Source organism: Quercus suber, unplaced genomic scaffold (assembly GCF_002906115.3).
Source record: "Quercus suber isolate HL8 unplaced genomic scaffold, Cork oak 2.0 scaffold_30, whole genome shotgun sequence".
In the NCBI taxonomy this organism is placed as follows: Eukaryota; Viridiplantae; Streptophyta; class Magnoliopsida; order Fagales; family Fagaceae; genus Quercus; species Quercus suber.
Genome location: NW_027069495.1, coordinates 2,234,187 through 2,260,564, shown reverse-complemented (window position 1 = coordinate 2,260,564; position 26,378 = coordinate 2,234,187). Strand labels below are relative to the sequence as shown.

The following is a 26,378-nucleotide window of genomic DNA, read 5'->3' as shown; positions in this document are numbered from 1 at the left end:
TATTTTCACACACTTTTTCATCTACATGTATTTCCAAAAAATACAAATAACGTTACTAGAATAACAATACCAAATGGGCAATGCTTGTGAAAGCTAACCATTGTTTATAAATAGTGACATCCACTTATAGTATATTGATTTTGTTAGCGAATGTCCTAAAGGCATTTGTTAGTAAACTATTTCAGAAAAGTTTTTATGGGAAAGGAAAATAAGCAAATGACTTTTTAACATATTTTTCTATTTCCTATAAAAATGGTATCAAAACTTTTCTAAAATGACTCATTAACAAATTAGGACACTCATTAACCGAACCCATAATATATTCCTTAGAAATGCACATGCACAAAATTTTTTTAATTTATACATGATGTAACTTTTTTACAAAAATATTTATTTTTAAAATTTGCTCTATTTTTTCTCATATATGTAATATTATCCACCCTTTAAATTAATGTATACAAATAAATAATTTTTCCTAAGAAATTCAAAGTGAAATTGAAAGATAATTGTCTTCACTTTTTAAATTTTATTTAAAGAGTATCTATTTTTAAATAGGAAAATGCTAAAAGTACTACAAGTTTTACTATATTAAGCTTACAAATTAATGTGGCAATAAATGTGATTGGTAGCCTTCAACAACCTCATAATTGAATATTTGAATTATTTCTTTATAATTGGTGACAATAAATGTGATTGGTGAGCTTCATCAACCTCACAATTAAGTATTTGAATCGTCTCTTTATGATTGATGACACAATAGTTTGTAAGTTTTATGTAGTAAAACATGTAATGCCTATAGCACTACTCTTTTAAATAATCACACCTATATACGCAAAAATGGGATATGACTCATCAATATTACATTACTCAACAACATTTCATATGATTAATAATTACTAAATCCACATTTGAATAATGTGATTTCATCCACAATTGAACTATGTGATTTCGATGTGTTCATGGTATTTACCAAAATATCTAGATGGTCAAATTTAAAAACTGTCTAGTTCATAAACTATTGGGGATTTATATATATATATATATATATAAAACAAAAATCCTATAATGACAAATTAAGGCCCATACTTTAAATATATTATTTCAAACTCCACACTTTCATTATTACACTTAAAGAAACACTTAAAGAATATGCTTGTAGACATCTCATTTTGTACCTGGTTAATAAGCTTTAGTCCCTAGTCCCAATGATGAGATTGATATGTTTATAAAAGGTAATTGAAGATATTTTGATAATTTGGAAGGAATCACAACTGTAGGGCTAGGATTTGTGGCCCAAGCCCAAAAACAATAAATTTGTAGAGCGTGGATGATAGAGCTATGTTAACTATGGAGCTTGCAACGGTTGATCACAACATACCAGTATAAACCAGCATAAAAGTACACGTAAAGACCAAGTATGTTCAAGTCCGAAGAATCTTATGATAAATTGAATACAGGTTCCAGTTCTTAGCGCTACAATTCGACCTCCCCCTATTTTAAGAGCCCTTCTTCTTTATATAGCATTCTCTCCTTCCATCCCCATTGTCCACTTGTTCTTTATCTAGGCTCCTACTTGAGTGCATGTCATGTCATGTATCTTCCTCAGCTTTTTGTGAGTGGCGGTAGATGAGATTACCCTGTTCAGGGGTCTTCTCCACATAAATGCAGTCAGAAAAGTTGTTGCAGTGCATTTAATACGGTGGTAGCAGCTTTTCCTTTAGATATTTCCCCATTCTTATCATCTCCAGATATATTCAGAGCTCATCTTGATCAGTAGGGATGCTAGGAAGATCATTCGGACCTTCTACACATTTGATTAATCAATACTATTCGTATCCGAGGAGTAGGACCTTTTCGGACAGATAGCGACCTTTTCGGATTGTACCCATCCCTTCTCCTTCTAGATGGACTTTGTCCCTACCAGTTTCTTCTCTTCGAACACACAGTAGTCCTCAAATGGGGCCCTAGGCCCACTACGTTAGATTGGGTCTTTTCCCCCACAATAGCCCCTTAAAATTTTAATTTCTCCCTCGCATCCGGGGAGAAAAAAAATAAGATTTTGACCTGCCACGCAATGAGAAGTTTAAAAAGAGCACATAAATATCCAAGCTTGCACGTGCGCAAGCATAGATGCAAGTGCTTCATCATTGCCGCTGTCATTTCCGTATTCCTAAAGCGCTGTATTAATTACTTCAGGCGGTGTTTTGTCTTTTGCATCCAACAGTAGGTCATTGATCCAATGGACATGGCTTTTCTTTGGGACTTGGACGGGATGAATTGCATCCTTTCACCTATCCTCATATATAAGCCCTCAGAGGAGGTTATTTTTTCTTTACTTTACGAATCCTCAGAATACCCAGCGAACTCGTGCGTTCAAAATCCTTCAAGCTTCTTCAATTATCTGTCTTATTTCTTCCCAGAATCTACTAAAAGTCTACTTCGAGTACAGAGATCATTCTCCAGTTCTGTCTGTGTAAGTTTCGACATCCTTGATCCGTTATTTTCTTCTTGGCCAGGATTTTCAACCTTCAAACCCCTATTTCTTGGTTATTGCTTCAAATATTTCTTAAAAATGGGTAGATTTCAATACCTCGTCGATAGTCCTGCTTTGATAGAAGAATTTAAGCAGACCTATGGTATATCGCGGGGGGTAAATTTGAGGTATTGCCCTCTGGAGCGGATGTTAACGGACCGAAGAAAGGGGGAAGTCATAATCCCCATGATTGCCTTCATTGAAGGGGGAATGACCCTTCCAATGGGTTCCATTACCTTGAACTACCTTCGCAACCATAGACTTTCTCCCGAGCAATGCGCGCCCAATAATTTTAGGATCCTAGGAGCCATTGATGCCCTGAACCTTCAACTAGGATTAGGGTTAACCTGACGTGACCTGGTACATATGTACGAGTGTCATAGCCAAAAGGGGGCGGGATATTACCTTAAATCCCGATCTGACACTGTTAGACTTCTCTCCTGCCTTTCCAAGTCAAATAAAGGGATGAAAGACGACTATTTGATTGTCTCGAGCGCGTGGCATGACGGTTTTCACTGTTGAACCCAGCCAGGAGAGCTAGGTGTCATCTTCTAGTTTTCTAACTAAGTTTTTTTTTTTTTTTTTTTTTTTTTTTTTTTTTTTTTTTTTTTTTTTTTTTTTTTTTTTTTTTTTTTTTGTCTACAGATAGAGAGCATACTTCCCCTCGGCTTAGCCTCACCAATACTGCCACACTTAATTATTTATTACGCTCGGAGATCTTTGTGAGCGAAGACGGACAGCTACGGTCCGTTCCCCTCATCCTCGGCTACACACCAAAAGCAACCGATATTCAGCCGATCAGCAACGCCATTACACAAGGTGATCATCGACTTTGGCGAATAGACGTCGCTCAGCGTGGTTTCTTAGCGCCATACGACCTCGAACCCGTTCCGCACCCAAATCCACAGGGTGTGCCATTGCTTGTCTAACTAGTTCAACAAGTCCCCCTTGAACCGGCGGTCGTAGGCGAGAGGGTCGGCTCTTCATCCTCTTCACTAGAGGAACAAATAGACAAGTTCAGATTCGAAGGAGAAGCTTCAGGGGGGTTCAGGTGATACCATCCACAGTCTCCGAGGAGGAGATTGATAGGCAGTCCAGTGTCCATCCTCTAATTCTGATAACCACTCTTCCAGAGGACTTCTCGGAAGAAGAAGAAATGTCAGATTTAAAGGCTTTAATGAGGAATAGGGGCAAGAAGGCCGAGCCAAAGGGTACTGGGACTTCCCAGCCCATGGTGAGTTTGCCTCCACCTCCACCTCAGGTTCCTAACCTCGGCTTAAAACCCGTACCAGACCTGAAGAAGAAAAGGCCCCTCGAGACTGAGGAAAGGGAGGTGGTGGTGCCAACGAAGACAACCAAGCAACAGAAGGTGGCAAGAGACCACCGGAGCAAAAGGGCCTCGTCCACAGAGAGCCGAGATAAGCCTCCTGTTGCTGATATGCGCCGAGGGCCACGCACATGGTCTCCCAAGTTGGAGCTAGACAGTGCTCCTATTTCTTAGGATACTTCCCTCAGAAACTATGATGGGGGAAGAGCAAGGCTAGTGGCTGAAGCTTTGGAGCAACCATTGCTCCTCCCCCGAGACATGGAGTCATATAGACGCTTTAGCCAGTATGAACTCTTTATGTCCTTGAAGAGGGACCTGGCCATGGTAAGTGAGTTAATCCAGCTCTTCAGTTTAGCATGTTAATTTTTCGCTTGTTTTATGCTAACCCTTTTACTTTATTACGCAGATTACCCAGCAAGTCTTCGTGGCTGCAGAGTGGAATAAAAAGGCATACGTTGAAGCCCAAGCTGAGGCCCACTCTTGGTCCAAGGCAGAAAAAACCTTGGGCAGCTTGAAAGTGGAGTTTTCTCATATCTCCGAGCAGCTCAAAGAGGTAACCATCGAAAGGAATAGCCTCAATGTCGGCCTGCAAAACGCTGAGAGCCAGGCCGAAGCCCAACGCAAGTTACTAAATGAGACGAAGACCAATTTGGCAGCTGAGAAAGCACTTGTGAAGGAACTTCGCATCGAACTCCAAAAGGCTAAGGAGTCTGCCAAGCTAGCTCAGAGGAATGCTCAGCTGGCTAAAGAGGCGATCGAGGCCAAAAAGAAAGCAGCGTACCAACTGGGAGTGGAGGTGACTGAGAAAGCTATTACTGAGCAGTTTGCCTCGGTCAGCCGGGACTACTGCGATATAACATAGGGCAAGGCATTGGATGCTGCTAGGGTGCCTGCTGACTCGGAACTGAGATTGCCTAGGAGCATTTATTACGAACCATACATTCGAGAGCTCCTAGAGTCTGATCCCTCTCCTCCAACACAACTCCTAGAGGCTTCGGAGCAATCCTTGGTCAGCCAAGCTCCTCCAACCACCTTTGGGCCTTCTAAGAATTCTGGTCAACCAGGTGATCAGAGTACCTTAGTTGAGTCACGCAAGGACAAGGGCGAGGGCTTGGAAAAAGAGAAAACCTCCTTAGAGCCCAAGGACCAGGCCCCAGGAGCTGCTGCTACTCGGATAAGCTAGGCTGCCGACCCTGTGGTCCCTCAAGCAAAAACTTAGATACTTAGGTTTTTTTTTTTATTTATTTTATTTTTTTATATATTATTTTCTTATTCTTGTTTTTCTTTTATGTAAGGGATTGTAAACTATCCTCTTTTAATCAATGAAACAATTTCTCTTTTACTTTTGGTGTCTTTGTTGCATATCATATGACTTACTTTTGTTACAAGTAACTGTACTTTGTAATTATGGTAATGTAGGTAAACATAATCACCATATCATGCTAATAATGCATATAACTAAGATTGACACTGAAAAGAACAGTCTATATAAGAACTACTACTAAGTAATGAATGCAACAAGTGTTATAAAAGTTTCACAGGTCTTTTCGAACATGCACAAAGAAGGTTAACATAAGCTAGAGTTAATTTAAATACATTTGAGAATGTCAGAAAAAACTCATTCCAGAGTTAAACTTCAACAATAATAACAACACAATGGTGTTGACTAACCTATACTATCTGATCCAAGGATTGCAGGTATGTGAAGGAGTGTTAACTAATCGAAATCATCTGGTCTGAAGACTGCAGGCATGATTGGATTCAAGTTTAAACACTTAGAGAACCGATAATGAGTGTTAACTAACCCAAATCATCTGGTCCGAGGACTCCAGGTATGATTGGATTTAAATTTAAACACTTAGAGAACCGTTAAGGAGTGTTAACTAACCCAAATCATCTGGTCCGAAGACTACAGGCATGATTGGATTTAAGTTTAAACACTTAGAGAATCGATAAGGAGTGTTAACTAATCCAAATCATTTGTTCCGAGGACTACAGGCACGATTGGATTTAAGTTTAAACACTTAGAGAACCGTTAAAGAGTGTTAACTAATCCAAATCATCTGGTCCAAGAACTATAGGCATGATTGGATTTAAATTTAAACACTTAGAGAATCATTAAGGAATGTTAACTAACCCAAATCATCCGGTTCGAGGACTACAGGCATGATTGGATTTAAGTTTAAACACTTAGAGAACTGTTAAGGAGTACAAATTGTCATAGTGGTTAAAGAGAAGATTTGATTAATAATAGTACCTTTTAAGGTTATTTACATTCAAAGGGCGCGGTATTACATGACTATCTAAATCCTCCAGGAAATATACCCCAATGCCAGCCCCTAAAGTGATACGATATGGCCCTTCCCAATTGGGTCCTAGCTTTCCCCAGGCTGGGTTTTTCGTAGTGCCCATACCTTTTCGGAGTACCAAATCACCAGGTTCTAGAGGCCTTAGCTTTACGTTGGCATCATAGTCTTGCCTGAGCTTTTGTTGGTAATGCGTCAATCGAACCATTGCATTTTCTCTCATTTCCTCAATCAAATCCAAACTCCTTTCTAGAAGTTCATCATTGCTGGTCGGACTGAACGAACTGGTTTTCAGAGTTAGAAACCCAGTTTTCAGAGGGATGACAGCTTCAGCCCCATAAGTCATCGAGAAAGGGGTTTCTCCAGTGGATCTGCGAGACGTAGTTCTATAAGCCCAAAGTACGTGTGGCAACTCTTCCACCCACTTGCCCTTCGCATCGTCTTATCTCTTCTTCAATCTATTGACTATGACTTTGTTAACTGCTTTTGCTTGTCTGTTTCCTTGGGGATAGGCAGGGGTAGAGTATCTATTCATGATTCCCAGTTCGCTACAATAACTCCAAAATGCCTTATTGTCGAACTATAGTTCGTTGTTCAAGATGAGAGTATGAGGAACACCGAAATGAATAATAATATTCTTCCACACAAATCTCTGCACATTTACGTCTCGGATGTTGGCTAGAGGCTCAGCTTCAACCTATTTGGTGAAATAGTCTGTGCTAACTAGAAGGTACTTCCTGTTTTCGGCAGCTTTTGGGAATGAACCACTATATCTAAGCCCCACTAAGCAAATGGCCATGGACTAGATAGTGGGTTGAGGACTCCACCTGGTTGGTGTATGTTCAGCGTGAATCGTTGACATTGATCGCATTTCTTAACGTACTCGTGGGCTTCTTTTTGCATGTTCGGCCACCAATAATCTTGGGTAATGGCTCGGTGAGCTAAAGACCTGCCTCCGGTATGACTCCCACAAATTCCTTCATGCAATTCCTCTAGTAGCAACTCAGCCACTTCTGGATGCATACATAACAGGTACGGTCCTGAATAGAAGCGTTTGTATAATCTCTGGTCCTCGGATAGCTAGAATCTGGTCGCCTTCCTCTGAATTTTGTCAACTTCCCCGTTTTCTTCAGGCAGAGTATCTTCCTTCAAGAACTTGACTATAGGGTCCATCCAGCAGAGCCCAGTTATGATTTAGTGAACTTAGACTGCATCTCTTCTTGCCTTTGTAGGCCCATGCAAGTCCTCGACAAGGATGACTCTCGGTAAATTTTGCGCCGAAGAGGTAGCAAGTGTGGCCAGAAAGTCAGCATGTGCGTTACCACTTCTGGGAATATGCAGTAAGCTGAAAAATTCGAATTCCGACTGCAGACATTTAACTTGGTTCAAGTATCCCTGCATCCTCTCATCCTTTGCCTCAAAATCACCTTGTACTTGACCCACGACTAACCTTGAGTCTGAGAACAACTCCACTGCCTTTCCTCCCATTCTTTGGACCATAGACATTCCCATCAATAGGGCTTCGTACTCCGCCTCATTATTTGTTGCCAAGAAACCCAGCCTTAATGATTTTTCAATGATGATTCTCTCAGAAGATATCAATACTAGCCCCACTCTAGAACCTTTCTGGTTCGCTACGCCGTCCACATATACTTCCCAGTGGGAAGGGCCTTGTTGAGAAATCATGCCAACCGATTTTCCATCCATGTCCTTCTCTGCCGTTACTTCTTCTAAACTAGGTTCCGTGAACTCGGCCACCAAATCTGCAAGGATCTGCCCCTTGACAGAAGTGCGAGGCATGTGTTGGATATCGAAAGCCCCCAAGATAGTGCCCTACTTGGAAATTCTCCTTGTGTAGTCGGCACTTCGAAGTACGGATTTTAGCGGTAGTTGTGTGAGCACGACGACCGTATGTGCTTGGAAGTAATGGGGCAATTTTCGTGTTCCGAGTACTACTGCCAAAATAGCTTTCTCCAGCGACAAGTACCTAATCTCTGCCTCATGTAGAGATTTACTCATATAGTAAACTGACATTTGCACACCTTAATCCACACGTATCAGTACTAGACTTACAGCATAAGGAACCACAGCAATATAGGCAAACAGGACCTCATCTGGTTCAGGGCTAGACATAATCGGTGGCTGAGCCAAGTAGTCTTTGAGTTGTTAAAAGGCCGAGGCACATTCTTCAGTCCATTCAAACCCTTTCCACTTGTTGATCAGTGAGAAGAAAGGTTTACACCTATCTGCGGACCGAGAGATGAATCGGTTCAGGGCAGCTGTCATCCCTGTTAACTTCTAAACCTTTTTTGGATTTCGAGTAAGCTGTAGATTTTGAATAGCCTTTATCTGATCGAAGTTAAACTCAATTCCCTTGTGTGTCACCATGTAACCCAAGAATTTGCCTGACCCTACACCAAATAAGCATTTGGAAGCGTTCAGATGTAACTTGTGTCTTCTTAGGATTTCAAAAGTGTTGTCAAGGTCCTTCATATGCTCAGAAACGACTTTACTTCTACCACCATGTCATCTATATAGACTTCAATACTTTTTGCCTAACTGTGATTCAAACATTCTTGTCATCATTCGCTGGTAAGTAGAGCCTGCATTTTTCAGACCGAATGACATCACTTTATAATGGTAATTACTAGTAGGGGTAACAAAAGCGGTCTTCTCCTGGTCATCTGGGGCTAATGGTATTTGATGGTAACCTTGAAAAGTATCCAAGAAACTCATCCGAGGATGGCCTACAGTAGCATCTACTAGCTGATTAATTTTCGGCATAGGGAAAGGATTCTTAGGACAAGCCTTATTTAAATCGGTGAAATCTACACAGACTCGCCATTTCCTGCTCTTCTTCTTTACTACCACAGTATTTGCTAACCACTCAGGGTACAAAACCTCTTTAATAGCTCCAACATATTTGAGTTTCGTTACTTCTTCTTTGACTGCATCTGCATGTTCTTTAGATGGCCGCTGAAGAGGTTGTTTCTTAGGGACAGTCAGTGGGTTGACCCTCAGATGGTGGCAAATGAACTTTGGATCTACTCCCAAGGCTTCGTAAGCACTCCAGGCAAATACGTCAATATTTCTCTTAAGGAAATCAATTAGCTCTTCTTTTTCTGGTTGAGGCATCTGAGATCCGACTTGAAAGAACCTTTCAGGATTGTCCTCGATTAAAACTTTTACTAAATCCTTACATCTGATGCCTTCATCAAGATCTTCGACGAGTGACACCCGACTTTTTAACTGCTATAAGTCTCCCTCGGCCCTGGCCGAGGACTCGATTTCGGGCTTGTGCTGGATGGCAGCCACCAAGCATTGTCTGGCCGAGGACTGATCTCCACAGATTTCACAAACTCGTCCTTCGGATGGATATTTAATTTTTTGATGTAGAGTAGAGGAAACAACTCCTAGCGTATGTAGCCAAGGTCTGGCTATAATTGCTTTATAAGGGGAACACACATCTACAACAATGAAGTCTACTTCCACTACTTCCAAGCCATTTTGCACAGGCAGCCGTATCTGGCCCTTCGGGGTGACAATTCTTCCCTCGAAGCTAACCAAGGGAGAACAGTATGGTGTTAAGTCATCAGGTTTGAGGTTCAGCCCCCTGTAGAGGTCAGGGTACATTATCTCCACCGCGCTACCCTGGTCTACCATTACCCTCTTCACATCATATCCTCCAATTCTAAGGGTGACTACTAAAACGTCGTCATGAGGTTGGATGGTTCTAATCTTATCTTCGTCCGAGAAGCCTAAAACTGGTTGAACAACTAGTCTAGCGCTCCTCGGATCTCGACCAAAGTCCTCTGCCGATAACTGAGCTATTGATATAACCTTAGATGGCTAGGACCCTGTTCTTCCTGGTGTGGCGAAAATGACGTTAATAGTCCCTAATGAAGGTTTCGAAGAATCATTCCTCTCGGGCTCAGAATTCATCTGACCTTCTCGGCCACTGGAGTAATGCAAGAGGTGCCTCAACCTATCTTCGCGGACCAGTTGGTCCAAATGATCCTACAGACTTCTGTAATCTTCAGTGTTATGCCCATGGTCTTGGTGACTCTGGCAATAGAGATTGTGATTGCGCCTCTCAGGATTCCCTACCATTTTACTCGGCCACTTAAAGAATGGCTTATTCTTAATCTTCTCCAACACTTGGTGAACTGGCTCCTTGAACACAGTATTGACTGCTTGAGCATTTGTTGAACCCGATTGCCCAGGGAAATCTCTCCGTGGCTTGTTGTTATTGTAACGGTCCGACCTGAAATCCTTCCTCTCCTAGGGGATAACCTTGTCCTTACCCTTCCCTTGTTGCTGATCCTCTTCAACCCTTTTATAATTTTCAATACGGTCTATAAGTTGACGCATGTTAGTAACAGGATTACCAAACAAAGACATTCTTAAACCATGGTCAGTAGGGAGGTCGAGCTTGAACGTGTCAAAGGCCATTGCATCAAAGTTGCCCTCCATGTCATTAAACATCTCCCAGTACCTATCCGAGTATGCCTTCAGGGTCTCACCCTCATGCATGCTCAAGGATAGCAGAGAAGACAAGGGCCTGGCCACTCTTCGATGTGTGATAAAACGTGAATCAAAAGCTTGAGTGAGCTCTTTGTAGGAATTGATGGAATCTGCTTTCAAGCTATCGAACCACCTCATTGCAACCGGTCTAAGACTGGAGGGGAAGACCTTACACATCAGAGCTTTATCTTTGGAATAGACAACCATCCTTTGATTAAAGTGGCTCACATGCTTCACAGGGTTCGTTTTACCATTATAAATAGTAAAGGTTGGCTGGTTAAAACGCCGAGTAAGTCTCGCTCCTTCAATCCTGTGCGTGAAGGGTGACCTAGAGATTTGATTCAAAGCCTTACTCATAGCATCGTTTCCTACCCCTCCACGTGATAGGCTTTGAGGCTGCTTTTTGCGATAGTGCTCCTCTTCGTATGAAAAGGATTCACTGATTGGTGTTCGAGACCTCTGCTCGTAAGTGACATCTTACTCATCACCCCAATCCTCATCCGAATGCGAAGAAATACATTTTCTTTTTGCATGGCGCAACTCTCTCCTTAACCTCTCAGTTTCCAGTTGCATGTTGTTCTTTTCTGCATGAGACACGTCACTTCCTCCATGCGGTTGACTTCGCTCAGGGTGCGTAGTATGTACGCTACCTTCACAATCTCGTCTCTGCTCTAAATTGAGAAAAGGGTCTGTGTGTTGGGACACCCCAGATTCTGCTGGTTGTTGACCTGGTTCAGCCATTATCAACTGTTGCTTCCACTTCTACTCAAGCTCTTCCCACAGACTGCACTAATTGTAGGGTTAGGATTTGTAGCCCAAGCCCAAAAACAATAAATTTATAGAGCGTGGATGATAGAGCTAGGTTAAATATGGAGCTTGCAACGGTTGATCACAATATACCAGTATAAACCAGCATAAAAGTACACGTAAAGACCAAGTATGTTCAAGTCCAAAGAATCTTATGATAAATTGAATACAGGTTCCAGTTCTTAGGGCTACAATTTGACCTCCCCCTATTTTAGGAGCCCTTCTTCTTTATATAGCATTCTCTCCTCTCATCCCCATCGTTCACTTGTTCTTTATCTAGGCTCCTACTTGAGTGCATGTCATGTATCTTTCTTAGCTTTTTGTGAGTGGCGATAGATGAGGTTACCCTGTTCAGGGGTCTTCTCCACATAAATGCGGCCAGAAAAGTTACTGCAGTGCATTTTATACGGTGGTAGCAGCTTTTCCTTTAGATATTTTCCCATTCTTATCATCTCAAGATATATTCAGAGCTCATCTTGATCAATAGGGATGCTAGAAAGATCATTCGGACCTTCTACACGTTTGATTAATCAATACTATTCGTATCCGAAGAGTAGGACCTCTTCGAATTGTACTCATCTCTTCTCCTTCCAGATAGACTTTGTCCCTACTAGTTTCTTCTCTTCGGATGCACAGTAGTCCTCAAATGGGGCCCTAGGCCCACTACGTTAAATTGGGCCTTTCCCCCCATAACAACTTAAAAGTGCTCAAATTATTTTGAAAATGATGTTGAAAATGACATTTTTTTTCACTGTTTTTATCATAACTTTTGATCCACAAAGACTTTTTGAGTTAGGTTTGCTTTATTAGAAAGTAGACATCCTGGACTTAAATTTGAACATAAATTTTGCATGATTTGAGTTTATATTGAGCGAGTTATGACCATTTGAAGTTGGGCCAATTATGCAGTCAAATTTAGGGTTTTTAAGAAGCATGTGTACACATGGGTTAAGCATGCGTATGCATGCCTCGAACCTGCATATATAGGCTTGTTTTCAGCAGCTTAAAACTTCAGTTTTGGCCCCCCAAGACCTCAATCTTTGATAGGGGACGACCCTTAAACCCTTCGGAACGTCTAAAACCCTTTAAATGACTCCGAAAACCCTTGTTTAAGGATATAAATACAATCTTATGCCTCTAAACTCTAAACTCAAACCCTAGCTAGAGAGAGACTATTTTTCACTAAAACTCATCCAAGAATACTCCTCTCTTAATCTTCTGCACACTCAGCTACTATGTACATTTTTCAGTTATTCAAAACCTATCTCTAGTGGTCTTAAGGCAGAAACTTGTTTTCAATCCCAAAATCAAAACTTTTTTCAAAAGCTTTTCAAGAGTCTTTTTTATTATTTTTGAGTTGTGACTAACATAGAATTATTGATATGTTTGATTCCCTTGATTATCATTTGATCTTGTTGTGTAAACACTAACGGGTTGGTTAAATATCTACAAAGTTGTGATCCATAAGCAAGGTAAGTCTCTTTCCATGGTTCCTCCTTAATTTGGATTTTTATAACTTGTGTTCTTATTATTCTTAATTTGATTTATATGTTATGCATACTTAGAAGTTATTTTTTGGTTTGTTTAGTCTTAATCTTTTGTGTTTAATTTTGTCCTAAGTATGAATAGGTCCTATTTTCATCTGTTTTGCTTTATTTTAATCATCTGTTTAGGTCCTGTTTAATTTTGTCCTAAGTATGCTTAGGGTTCTTCCTTATTTCATCTGTTTTGCTTTGTTTTAATCATCTATTTCGGTCCTCTTGAGTCTAGTTTTCACATGTTTAGCTTTAAGGTTAGTAGAATATCATGCTTTATATGTTTGAATTGTTAGATTAATGATTAGGGTTTACATGTTTTGATGAACAACATGAACATGCATAGATGTATAAGTGCTGTGATGCAGTAAGGTAAATCGTGCATATGAATATGATGAACATGCATTTGGATGACAAGCATGATATGGTTGATGAACATGATGAATGCTATGATGCTATTCTCGAATGATTGAATATGTTTGATTAAGTGCCATGATCGTATGCTACTGCCTTGTTGTTGTTGCTGCCTTATGGATGCTATTGTGATATGTTGGTTGTTGCCCTTGGATATATATGTGCTAGATGAATGATAGGACTTTATGCCATGAATGCGATATAATTGAGATGCCATGTTGTGTGTTGATGCATGTTAGGGTAGGTTGTGTGTAGAATAACCTATTAAAAGACCTCTTGATGGGATTAGGATTTGGAACACAATGAGTGGAAGCTGACTTATAGGTCGGGTGGTGTTGGGTGCCTAACATCTTCCCATCCCTATACCTAAACTCCAGACTCGTGCTCTGGTAAGATTAGTCCTACACATAAGAGTGTTATACATATGGTTCTTAGACCTAATCTAGGTGACGACTCCGTTTTCACCATCAACCTGATCCGCTCCAAGCTGAGGTGATCTTCCTATGAGAAAACCACTCGTCGCAGGTGTTTACGCCCATAATGCTTTATTTGTTTTGAGGAAAATATTTATAGGAAAATATTTTCCCATTTTTAAGTGTTTGTTTACAAGTAAAATGTGGTCAAACTAGTAAAATATTTTCTATTGAACGTAAAATCCATTATAAAATATTTTACATTGGAAAGTTTGGTAATTTTTTTTACAAAAACACACAATGGTTTCCCTTAACCTATCTGGTGGCTAGGTCATCAGTGTGGTGGGCTGGATAGACGATGCAAACGGTCTGGTGGTTGGAGCTGCCATTCCGATGACCAGTACCAACAATCTGGTGGCCAGAGCTATCGCTCCTATGACATGTGCTAGGTTCAGCAGTCGCCTTAGTGACCAGTGTCGGAAGTTTGATAACTAAAGCCGCCATTCCGACCATCGGTGCTTGCGTTGAAGCCACTATTCTCGTCTTCCAATTATCGGACCTCTGGCACTAGTGACTTTGGTCGCTAAGCCATTGGTTTTGATAATTTGCTTGAAAATTTTTACTTGTCATACTAAACGCCTAAAAATGTTTTACATGTAAAGTTGTTTACCTGTAAAATATTTTAGGTTTGAAAATATTTTACTTCAAAACAAACGGAGCATTAAGATCATATATGAGGTTTTGTTTGACACAATAATTAAAGTATGGGATTTGAAGTAACACATTTAGAAGGTATGGGGTTTAAGTTATTAAGATGGACTCAAACCCTCATTCTTGGGAGATTATGTAGTTCCCCTGAGATACAAGGTTATTGGCAATTAAAATTAATTAAAAGTTTCACAAAATTAAAATTCTACTGTCTTTTAAACCTAATATATAAGTATTTTTAATTTTTACCTGATTTTTAAGTGTTTGTTTAAAGTTATTGTATACATATTTTTAGTTCCTAATATAATTTTTTTTTTAAACTTCCTAATATAATTCTTCCCAAGAGTTATTTTTACCTTAATGATTTGGCACCTTTATGCGTTTAATTCTAACAATCATTGTTTTTATAAAATAACAGAAGTTAGAGAAACAGTGTTTATATTTTTTTTTTTTTTTACGAAACACATGTGAAGAAGGAAATCCATGTTACATTATTTGAGAGAGAAAAAAGAAAAAGAAAAAAGAACACAAGCATGTAAAAAGAAAATTAAAGAAATGTCCAAGATTTACTAATACTAAGTAAGAACACGATTGAATTTGAATTCCTAATTGCCAAATGGTGAGAGAGACAAAGTTAACGAGCAAATTTACTTATATATATAGAGAGAGAGAGAGAGAGAGAGAGAGAGAGAGAGAGAGAGAGAGAGAATTAAAAAGCAAAGTTAAACTGTTAAGTAACCAGAATTAAAAAGCAAAGTTACACTGTTAAGTAACCATTGAACTAACAATTGATCTTCCACATGGTATGAAGATGCAATATTCGCATCCTTTTGTCGTGTATATGTTTAAGTATACATGTATGTAGATAGACAAACTGATTTGATTTTGGAATTTAAATTCTGATTACATAGAAAATCAATTGGTATCTTAGCTAATAATAAAGAATAATTATTATAGAGCAAATATAATAATTGAAAATTTATCGTATCTTAAAAGAAAAAAGAGTTTAGCATGTACATATTTATATGGTCGTGACATTAATTTATACTACAGTTAATGTAAATTAGAAGAGAAATGGTATATTTACAACATTTTCATAATATTTTTATAATAAATTTTAGGCATTAGTTTATTACTGGTTTTTACTTTTAATCACCTACTACTGAAATTATTTTCTTGCCCACTATTAATAACAAGTAATAACCAAGGTTTTCAAACCTGGACCAGATCGGGAGGTCGGACCGTGAAAACCGGGAACTAAGATGAAAACCGTTGTTTTAAGCATAAAAAACTGGATTTTTTGTTAATTCCGTGAACTCCTAAAACCAGGGTTGGACCACACGAACCGGTGGCAAGAACTGTGTGGTCCAACCCCTTAGCAATTTAAAAAAAAAAAAAAAAAAACTTAACACAATTTTATTCTACTTAATTAAATTAACCATCTCTTACAAGGAATAAAAAAATATATTATAATTAAAATCTTTCAAAGATATTCAACTTTACTTCAAAAATTAATCATAAATTTTAATATTTTCATGGTTATTATTTTATTTTATTACTTTCTTATTTCATTATTAAATATATATACTTGAAAATCTTTAAATTTTCCTCATATATAGATATATTGTCAATTTTTCTAGTTTTATAAATTTAATATCTATATTTAGGCTTTAATTAATTATTAAATTAATTATGAAGTCATCACGGTTCGACCCCAGTTCGACCTTAAAAACTTTGAACCTCTTCCTTTTACGGTTCAATGAACGATCTGAATCTAAAAATCTTGGTAATAACTTCTCACTTACGATTTGTTGTGAAAATATTATAGAAATATCATTTTTCAAAATAAGAAGGTAAGATGATGGTGATGCATAAATAAATAGTAAACAATCTCTTTAAAAGCTTTTCTCAAAAAAAAAAAAAAAGAAAAAAAAAATCTCTTTAAAAGCAAATTAATGATTTCCGTGACATCATTATGTAGCTCTATGCCGATGCTTTTGCTCCTAACTAGCAAGCTAGCTTGAAGCAAACAAGAAACTGAATAACAAATCAGTGGGCCAAAAAAGTGAAAGTATGAAACCTAGAAATTGGATTCTTCATGCGAAGTTCTTGATGATTTCTTGAACGAACGGCTTTCCTGACTCTGGAAGAAAAGAACAGACAATGTGGGTTGACAAGATAGTAACTTGCCTCCAGTACTTTCCAAAAAAGTATTCTGTCTTTTAATTACAAATGACTCTAGCCTACTTCTTTGAATGTAGTAGCCATCTTGGATTCTGGGTTCAACAGGGGTAGTTTACATGTTCAATCCTTCGCAAATTACATGTATACCCAAGTTAATTACCGAAAGGACCTATAACTTAGTAGTGATTAGGGTATAAGCTACTCTACCTCTAATTGAAATGCTAAAGTTATTATCAATTTCAATATAGAAAACTTACAAATTGATATCAAAATGCGGTAACGAATGTAATTAGTGCATTTAACAACATAATAAGTTTAGGTTATTTTATAGCGGTACTCTGGTTATATAATGTATTGTAAGCTTATTTTAAAAACTTTATATATTATTTTTATGTTTATGTGTTCTAATAAGAATTACTGTTTTCTCAATATATATATATATATATATAGGGATGTTTATCCCACATCGGTCATGTGTGTTAAAGTTTTAGTCTTTATAACTCCAAACTACTACTACAAAGGTTAGACCATTTTGTAGCAGTAATCTGATTATGTAATATATTATAAGTCTGTTTAAAAAACTTTATATATTACTTCGTATTTGTGTGTTCTAATCAGTATTACTGTTTCCTCAAAAAAAAAAACATAATAAATAAATCTTTGAATTAATTTTTTTGGTAATTAATGACATATCATATTGTAAAACATATAATAGAATTACATTCTCCTCCCGTGAAATTAGGAGAAAGGACACTCAACCTCAAACTTGATGAAAAAAAAAAAAAAAAAAAACTTTCCTCCCTTAACATCCGTTTGACTAAATTTTGTTAAATTAATATTAAAAATGTTTGTGTATTAACTTGTCCTTTGCTTAAGAATAGGTTTCCAAAAGTATCCTCAATTTAAGAATTAAAATCCGTTGTTTTTAATTTTTAATTAAAGTGTATTTTAAAATATTAAATATGACTTTCGCTTATTTTTCTTCTTATTTCGACATATTATGGAGCTATTTGTCGTTGCCACTGGCAGCTCCACGTTAGAGCTAGGGTGGTCATAGGACCACCCTGACTTGGAAAAAAAATCATTATTATATATAAAATTTAAAAATGTTATGATTTTTTTTACCCTTAAAAAATGTGTGACCACCCTAATTTTTTTTAAGCCTAATATAATTAAACTTTGGACAAAGTTTAGTAATAAATTAACGTCATTGTAAACTAAGTTTACAACTCTACTCAATATTTTTTATTTTTTATTATTGAATATAAATTTTGATAAACCACAATTAGATTACATTTTTTTTTCTTATATCCTCCATTCTTGCAAAACTTTAAGAAGATCAAAGATCAAAAGCTTATGTCATCAATCAAATGTTTAAATTTCAACTTTTTGTAGTCTAAAACTATACGCAAAAAATAAGTATATGGATCAAATAGTAAATAATATCCAATTGACATGAAATTTGACAAGTGTTTTAATAACATAAAGAACATATAATTCAACGGTTAGATTTTCAAAATATGTAGCCATGTTAATTTCTTTAGTGAAAGTTATAGTCTAGACTACAACTAAGTTTGTAGTCAAATTTTGTCATCAAACTTTGTTCCTCTTAGCAATATATTGAGCCCTTACAAACAAAAAGAAAAATCCAAGAAAAATTTTATTTAACTAAAATTCTAAAAAAAAAAAAAAACAATGTAGCTTACAGCATTGATAATGAGATTATTATGAAATGATTTCAAAATTTAAAAAAAAAAAAAAATTTTTTTTTGTTGTCAATATATGAATTTATCTTTTTATTAGATTTTGTTTAATTTAAGTTTTTTCATAACCACCCTGAGAAAAATTCCTGGAGCCACTACTGGTCGTTGCAATTGTTTTGGTGCTTGATAAACTTTGCTTTTTTATTTAAATTTATTAGTTATATTTTTACTAATCATGGGTAAACTTTTGTAAAGAGGTTCTTAAAGAAATTTAAAATATTTTGTCACAAATATAAACAAAAAGGGGAATTGTTAATTTCTTCAAACCTAAAAAATTGAGAGTATTTTTTTTTTTTTCATTTAGAGTGAAGTGTTATTTTCCTAAACTTCAAAAGATAAGCATGTAATTACTCATAAAATTTAAAATATCTCTAATATTACTTTTTCGTGACGTTTAATCTATCAAATATGTCAAACATGGAGTCGGTACGTGACTGTGAGAGCGTTACAAGTAGGGGCGGAACTACGTTGAAAATGGACCCCCCAAATTTATTTAAAATCTTTAACAATTGTCTAGCAGTGGTCGGTGAAAGTGTGAAACTCAATTCCTAGCATGATTTTTTAAGAGATGGCCCGCCCAAGGACAAAGTCTGGTCTTCCCACCTTACATGTCAACCATTATCCTAATCCCTTTCATTATCCTTTTCCATTCTCCTCCCAACACGTTATAACTTTTACTTACTTTTACGGTTTTACGCCTAACTTGTAGCCATAATTTTGCCTATCAACTCTTTTTAGAAGCTTCATTCAACTTTTCAAAAAAAAAAAGCTAAAAAAATAACAAGATAATTATAAATTGATATGTAAATAAAAGTGATTTATGGGTTTGTTAGTACTTTACTATTAACTTTCGTGATTTGTCGGTATTTTCAGTGTTAGTAAGAATTACACTTATTAGAAAATTCTAACAATAATATATATATATATATATATAGTACTATGAGTTTTTTTTTGGAATTGCATGATAATAATAGCTTTACTCTGCCCTTCTTCCAAACGAAAATTCATGGTTCCACCTCAACTCACAAGTTATAACAAAATTTCTAGTTCCACCCGTGATCATAGACAATAATTGAGCCCTAACTGAGGGGCATATACGCTTAAAATTCCCAAACATGAAATTACACATCATCATGACACTGTATGAGTTTAGTGCTAGAATATACGAATATAGATAGGGGCCACTTGAGGAATCAAAGTTTAACTTGGGCTAAGCATCCGCAGCTGGTTTCTATATCCCATCCTATTTTACTATCTCCAAAAGTAACTTTATCAATTATACAATAAAATTTTTCAATTCTCCAACATCCCAAATTTTATTTCTCAATTCTACTCATTAAAATAATATTTCTACCGCAATAAAATATTAATATCTCACAATTATCACTGTACAATACAACACATTATTTATTCATTTTTTATTCTTTTTCTCTTTCTTTCTGTTCAAGAACCACCATCATCGCCACCACCGCTGCACACCACCCCACCACCGGCAACCAATAATCTACCATCAACACTAAAAAAAAAAAAAAATCCAGAGAAAAGACCAGAACACTGCCCTCCGTCCATCAAAACCACCACCACCCTCCCTCTCTACCCATCAACACCACACAAAAAAAAAAAAAAACACAGCAACCCACGGTCAAAAACCAGACCCACCATCGCCGAAGCTCGAAGGAAGCGGATTCGTCGTTGGGAAGCTTGAAGGAAGTTGATTTGTTGACCCACCACCGATCTAGAGAGTTGCCGGAGAAGGAAGAACACAGAGACCCACCACCGATCTAGAAACCACCACCGATCTCGAGACCCACCACTATCTAGATTTGGTACAACGCCGATCAACGCCGATCCTCTCCGATCATGGTACAACGCCGATCCAACGCCGATCCTCTCCGATCGTGGTAGACGATCCAGCGCCGATCCTCTCCGATCATGGTAGACGATTCAACACCGATCTAGAGAGTTGTCGAAGAGTGAAGATGTTGAGAAGAATCATAGAGCAAGAAGAAGAGAGAGCAGAAATAAAGAGAGAAGGAAGAGAGAAATGAGATAGGAGAGAGAATTTCCCGGTTAAAATGAGAGAGGAGAGAGAAATGACTGCATTAAAATATATATTTTTTTTTATAACATTGAGCTACAGTACCATCTTACATTTGAGATGGTACTATAGCAAAATCTCAAAAAAAAATTGGCATATGACATATGCCCTCCCAGTTGTTGAGTAATTTTAGAGCTTAAATGCTAAATATTCTTAAGATTTGGCATTTACAAACCCCACTGCTGATGCTCTAGAAATAGAATTGCTGTTTCTGAATACAGCCAAACCATGCAGAAACAGCGAACTTGAGAGGGGTTGTTGGCCCCAATTTGATTTCGTGGGTCCAGAGTCTTGAAGATATTTGTGGAGGCTTGTCTTTCCCTGTAGACTCTCACTCTCTACAATGTCTCATTTTGGCATTTGGGTTGCGGTCACAACGTGTAGGCCTCTCGGGTCTGGACCATATTGGGACAGAGATTCTGTAAATTTGAGCAAAGGGTGCATGAATTTTCCATGCAATGGACGTGCATGTTAGGTGCGTGGCACCTAGTGGGTCCAGCCCACTTGCTTGCTACTCTTGTCAAAGCTCATTTATGAGCTTGTCTTCTCAAGCCCCACAAGTCAGTTTTGGTTTAATGCAAAGCTGAATATGCACGGGAAGGTCTGACTTCACTTAATGAGAGGTGATGCAAAGCTGAGCAAGTGTGTCTAAGACGCTGAAGGAAGAAAGAAAAGTAAGAAGAAAAAGGCAAGGGTCTTGCGGCCTTGAAAAAAAGAGCTGAAGCAGTGTGTTATTTTTTTGGCTATTGTGTGTGTGTGTTCCAGAGAGAGCAAAACGCAGAGCAAGTGCAGGCCGAAGAAATAGAAAGAAACACAGTGAGTGTGAGAAAGTGAAAAAGAAAAAAGAGATAATTTTTTTTTGCTCAAGTTACGTACAAGAAGGATAAATTGGTGGAGTTTTCGTAGAGGTTTTGAGTGTTACAATCATCGAAAGTTAGAATATTTAAAGGAAGATTTTGCTATTGGTTTTATGGTAAAATTATATTTACTTTTTAAGATTTGTTGTATATCTAATTTATTGTGAACTCAAGTTTAGCATAAACTTGATAGTTTAGCATAAATTTGATAGTTTTAATCTTTATTTCATAGTGGATATTTTTTAAAGCTGTCCCATGATTTTTTTCTCTACACTAGAGAATTTTTCACGTAAGATTTGATGTTATTGTGTAGTTGTATTTATATGATCCTTGCTAAAATTTTTTTGTTTTCATAATTATATTACTATTGTTTGTTAGTCATTGATTTTAAATCACACACACACACATATATATATATATATATGCAGAATGTGAAATACTAAAATTGTGATAGAAAGAGCTATAATTTGTTTTACACTAGGGCTTTTTGCTTGCCCTATATTAGTGAAAAAGTGAATTATGTCACTTTGATCGTAACATGTGTGGCCCTCTGACATTGAAAGGATGAAGATTCTGTTCTTCCAATATTCATCTGAAGCATCTTTCTTCTTTTAATCTTAATGAATCTTTTACGTCAATGCTTATTATGTAATATAGGTGCTTAACGTAACAGTAAACTCAATATTGTCATCATGAATCAACAGGTAATTTTTTTTGCTTTAGTAATTATGAATCAACGGGCAACTAACCACGTGTCTAACTCACCATATTCTTCCAAATAAATCAAAAAAATTAAAAAGAAAAAGGAAATAAATCCACAAAATATGGAAACGTTTATTTTGTTGCTCTACCATTTTTGTGCGTAATTCCAGCATCATTCACCACCATTTTTTGAAATCAGTATGGGTATGAATTATAAATTCAAACAATTAAGCATCTGCGAACCAAGTAATTTCTAGTTAATTTATACGTACAATTTTTCCTTTTCTTTTTGGATTTATTACATATTTAATCAAAATTTCTATCTATATAACAAATTCTAGGAAAGGATAAAAATGTGAGAGGAGACAAGGTTATCATATTTTCAATCCAATTCTTTAGATTTTTAGCAATTTTCTAATGATGGATTACTGGCAAGGAATTCTGTATTACAGTACTCATTATGTTTTTTCTTTATAAATTGATAAGAATTTGCCTAGGACAATGGAAGAATTAATGCAACCATAACTTGAGCAAAAGAGAAAAGCATTTTAATCATATCTTGTATATAGGTATGGTATTTAGGCACTACGCATGCTTATTGCTTAATGATGAAAACGGAAAAGCATGTCTAAAGGACCAATAAACATGGGACATAAACTCCTATAGAGTGTCAATTAAGAAATGCAGATGACCATGTGAATCGCATTATACATGTTGTGCACCACTGGACCCTAGATTCTTACAAACTCTCAATTAAGTAAAAGCATGTAAAAGTAAAACGCATTAAGCTCTATAGCTCATCATTGAGATCGAAGTTATAATGTTATATTGATCCGTGTGAAAGAAAACGTGTTTGTACCTGTAGCCTGTAGGATGATCGATTCTATCACATCATCAACAATCGAATTCATTATGTCTTTACTCTTGATAATGTCAGAGAAAGATACACGAATCCACCGACTAATAATCCATCCGCATAAAAATATGGAACAGACATGAAGAGAAATATGGAGAGAGATTTTCTTCTTTTTCTCTCTTATTCAATCTTGCACATAAGTTCTTCTACCCAATAATGGCTATGCTAATCCAATTTATAGAATTTGGCATGAATAATTGCGTATAAAAAACTAAGAGAGATAACTCGGGGTTATATATTAAGTGGACCTGGCGGCTGGTTGCTTGGCCTATTGTGACAAATTTTTAAAAATTTAAAACTTAGGCATATAGGCAAGAGTCGGTAATCATGCATGTTCAATGAATAATAGACACATAAGGAACCAAAAAAAAAACAGGTTCAAAGAATTCTGCAACCTCCAACTTTTATGAAATTCTAACCATGAGAAAGACATTATTGAATACAGTAAAAGCTATGGAATAATTGGCTCACTGGTCCAGTTGCACCTAATTAATCTACTGACCTTTTTCCATTTTCTGGTTGACATATTAGCTGTTGATCTTCAAAAAAGTATATTAGCATATCCGAAACAGATTTACTGTCCTTGAATGCGGGATTTTTTATTTTATTTTTTATAATTGAAAGTCAAAATGTTACTAGAGGAGAGACCGATGTTTGGGTTTATAGATATATTGGCAAATCCTAGTGCCTAAACATATCAAATTTGTGTTGTATCAATATCATTTAATTTGTTAGGGTTGAGTCTAGTTAGCTGTCAAAAGATGACAAGATTTTGATCTATGAAAATATGACAAGTTGATGATTTTTTGTTCATAGCTTTTTCACTATCTATTTATAATGAATTTTGGAGTGAAAATTATTTTATTGAAAAGTAGGCATACAGGACTTCAAAACGAATATAATTTGATTCAATTTGGATTTGAAATAAGTGAAATACAACTATTTGAAGTTGGCACAACTATACTATCTTCAAAATTTTCAATCGAGTATAATGTTCTTGCTCAAGTTAAATTGTTAGGTTGTGAATTCTCATGGAGAAAATTGCTTTTTGCCCCTTTCTAAAAAAAAATCCCGCATTTTGCTCTCTTTCTCAAACTAATTAGGGAAATGCCCCTCTTTTGAAAATCGAGTTTTTGAAAATCGATTTAAGCCCTATTGCGGCGTTTTTAAGGACCCTATAGTGACGTTTTAAGGACCTATAGTGACGTTTTGTAACTTGATTTTAATAAAGTCGAGTTACATGCAATTTTTTTTTTCTTTTTTTTACCTATAACTCGACTTTAGTAAAATCGAGTTACAAAACGTCACTATAGGTCTTTAAAAAGTCACTATAGGGTTCTTAAAAACGCCGCTATAGAGCCTAAATCGATTTTCAGAAACTCGATTTTCAAAAGAGGAGCATTTCCCTAATTAGTTTGAAAAAAATGGCAAAATGCTGGATTTTTTTTCAGAAAAGGGCAAAAAGCAATTTTGTCCGAATTCTCATTTGTACACAAAATCTAAACAACCTATATAAGGCACATTAACAACTTTTTGTTGAGAGAGGGCAGTCACAAAACAAAAATCTTAAAGCCTTTCTCTTCAACCTAAAATAAATAAATTAAAAAAAAAAAAAAAAAAAACTCATCATCTTTGTGCTGTGATCCAAAAAAACAAGAAAAACAAGTTAATAGAATTCTTGACAACACCTTAAGCCTTAAACCTTTATTTGAAACCATAGAGGTTCTTTCCAATTTTTTGAGTAGTTGAATCCCCAGAGTTGTTTTTCCTTTCAAGAGTTTTAACTTAGTTACCAAATCTTGTGTTGCATAATTAGGCTTTATGATTATTGCTTTAGATTTAGTATTTAATATTTGTGGTTGAATTACTTGTTTAGAATATCTGCTTGGAATATGCTTTGTTTGTTCTATATATATATATATATATATATTATTGATATTATAACATTTAGAATTTATTGTGGTATAAATCATATTTTTTAAGAACAAATAATTTAGTCCTTATTATAATATTAAGGCTTTATTTGATAGGAATGATTGAAATATAAAGGGAAAGAAGATGTAGGAATGACAGGAAAAAAAGAAAGAAAGCAAGAAAGATCAGAAGAGGCTGATGTTTTTCCATTATGAGTATTTAGTGGAAAGAATGGAAAAATGAAAAAGATGTGTATTATATATAAATATATATATATATATATTTAAATTCTTCCCTTGTTTGGTAAGAAATAAGGGGAGAAAATAGGGTAAATGTATCTTAAAAATACTAATGCATCCTATATGCTAGTCAATTATTTATGCAATGCACCCGAAGGTTTAATAAAATGTGATTTTTTTTCTCTTTTATTTTTTTTAATATAAATTTGATCATTATGATAGTTATTAATAGAAGTTTATAATAATTATGTTTGTATATAGAGCTATCTTCTCTATCATTTGAAGAAGATATGACGTGACACTGATAAGATTCGGGATATAAATATATGACGGAATTTAAAATCAATTACAAATCTTCTGTTACACTTTATATTTACATTCCACCAATCATAACTTCTTATATATTTATTTGACTTTTTTACAAAATAACAAAACTTTTAAATGGAAAAAAAAAAAAAAAATCAAACACATGGTAAGTTGTGCTTGGTTGAGCATAAAATGAAACACAAAAGTGAGATAAATGATTTGTATCCTATATGTTAAAATAATAAATAGCGAAATGAAATTTTATAATATGGTAATTGTAAGGGTGATAGACCCAAGAGTACATATCTATGTATATATTGAGCCAAAGACCCAATCCGAGGACATTAAATAGTCCGAGGGCGGGTAAATACCTTCCCAAGAATCCGTGTTGGTAAGTAAAGAGGTGAAGTCTAATCATGATCATCCAAGAAGGTGCTTTGAGGAGGAATGCTTCCTTAGTTAAGCAAAGCCGAAGTCAGAAGGTGCGGTCTAACATCAAGAGCAACGTTTCGGACAATTTCATTGATGAGGATAAGTATCAAGACGGAACAGGATAGAGAGAGGCCATGAAATTTCTAAAGGAAAAACTGCTACCACAGCATTAAATGCTCTGCAGCTAACTCTCTGACCGCATTAATGAAGAAGTGATACCTAGACAGTATCTTTCAGCCTTACAACTACTCCCCAAAGATTACAAGAAAGTGCTAATGGGACAAGGATTAACACCAGCAATCTAGTCTACACGTGAAGGGTAAAGATGAAGGAGGAGGATAGTATAAAATAAAAAGATGACCCTAAGGGAAGGGGATCGAGAAATTAAGAGAAAAACACT

General features: G+C 36.3%; 1 protein-coding gene across 1 annotated transcript; it reads right to left on the bottom strand.

The window, feature by feature from the left end:
- Positions 1-10,447: 10,447 nt before the first annotated feature.
- Positions 10,448-10,897, bottom strand: LOC136066308 (uncharacterized). Its single transcript, XM_065770417.1, has one exon. It carries the CDS (start codon positions 10,895-10,897, stop codon positions 10,448-10,450), a length of 450 nt encoding a protein of 149 aa, XP_065626489.1.
- Positions 10,898-26,378: the final 15,481 nt, after the last annotated feature.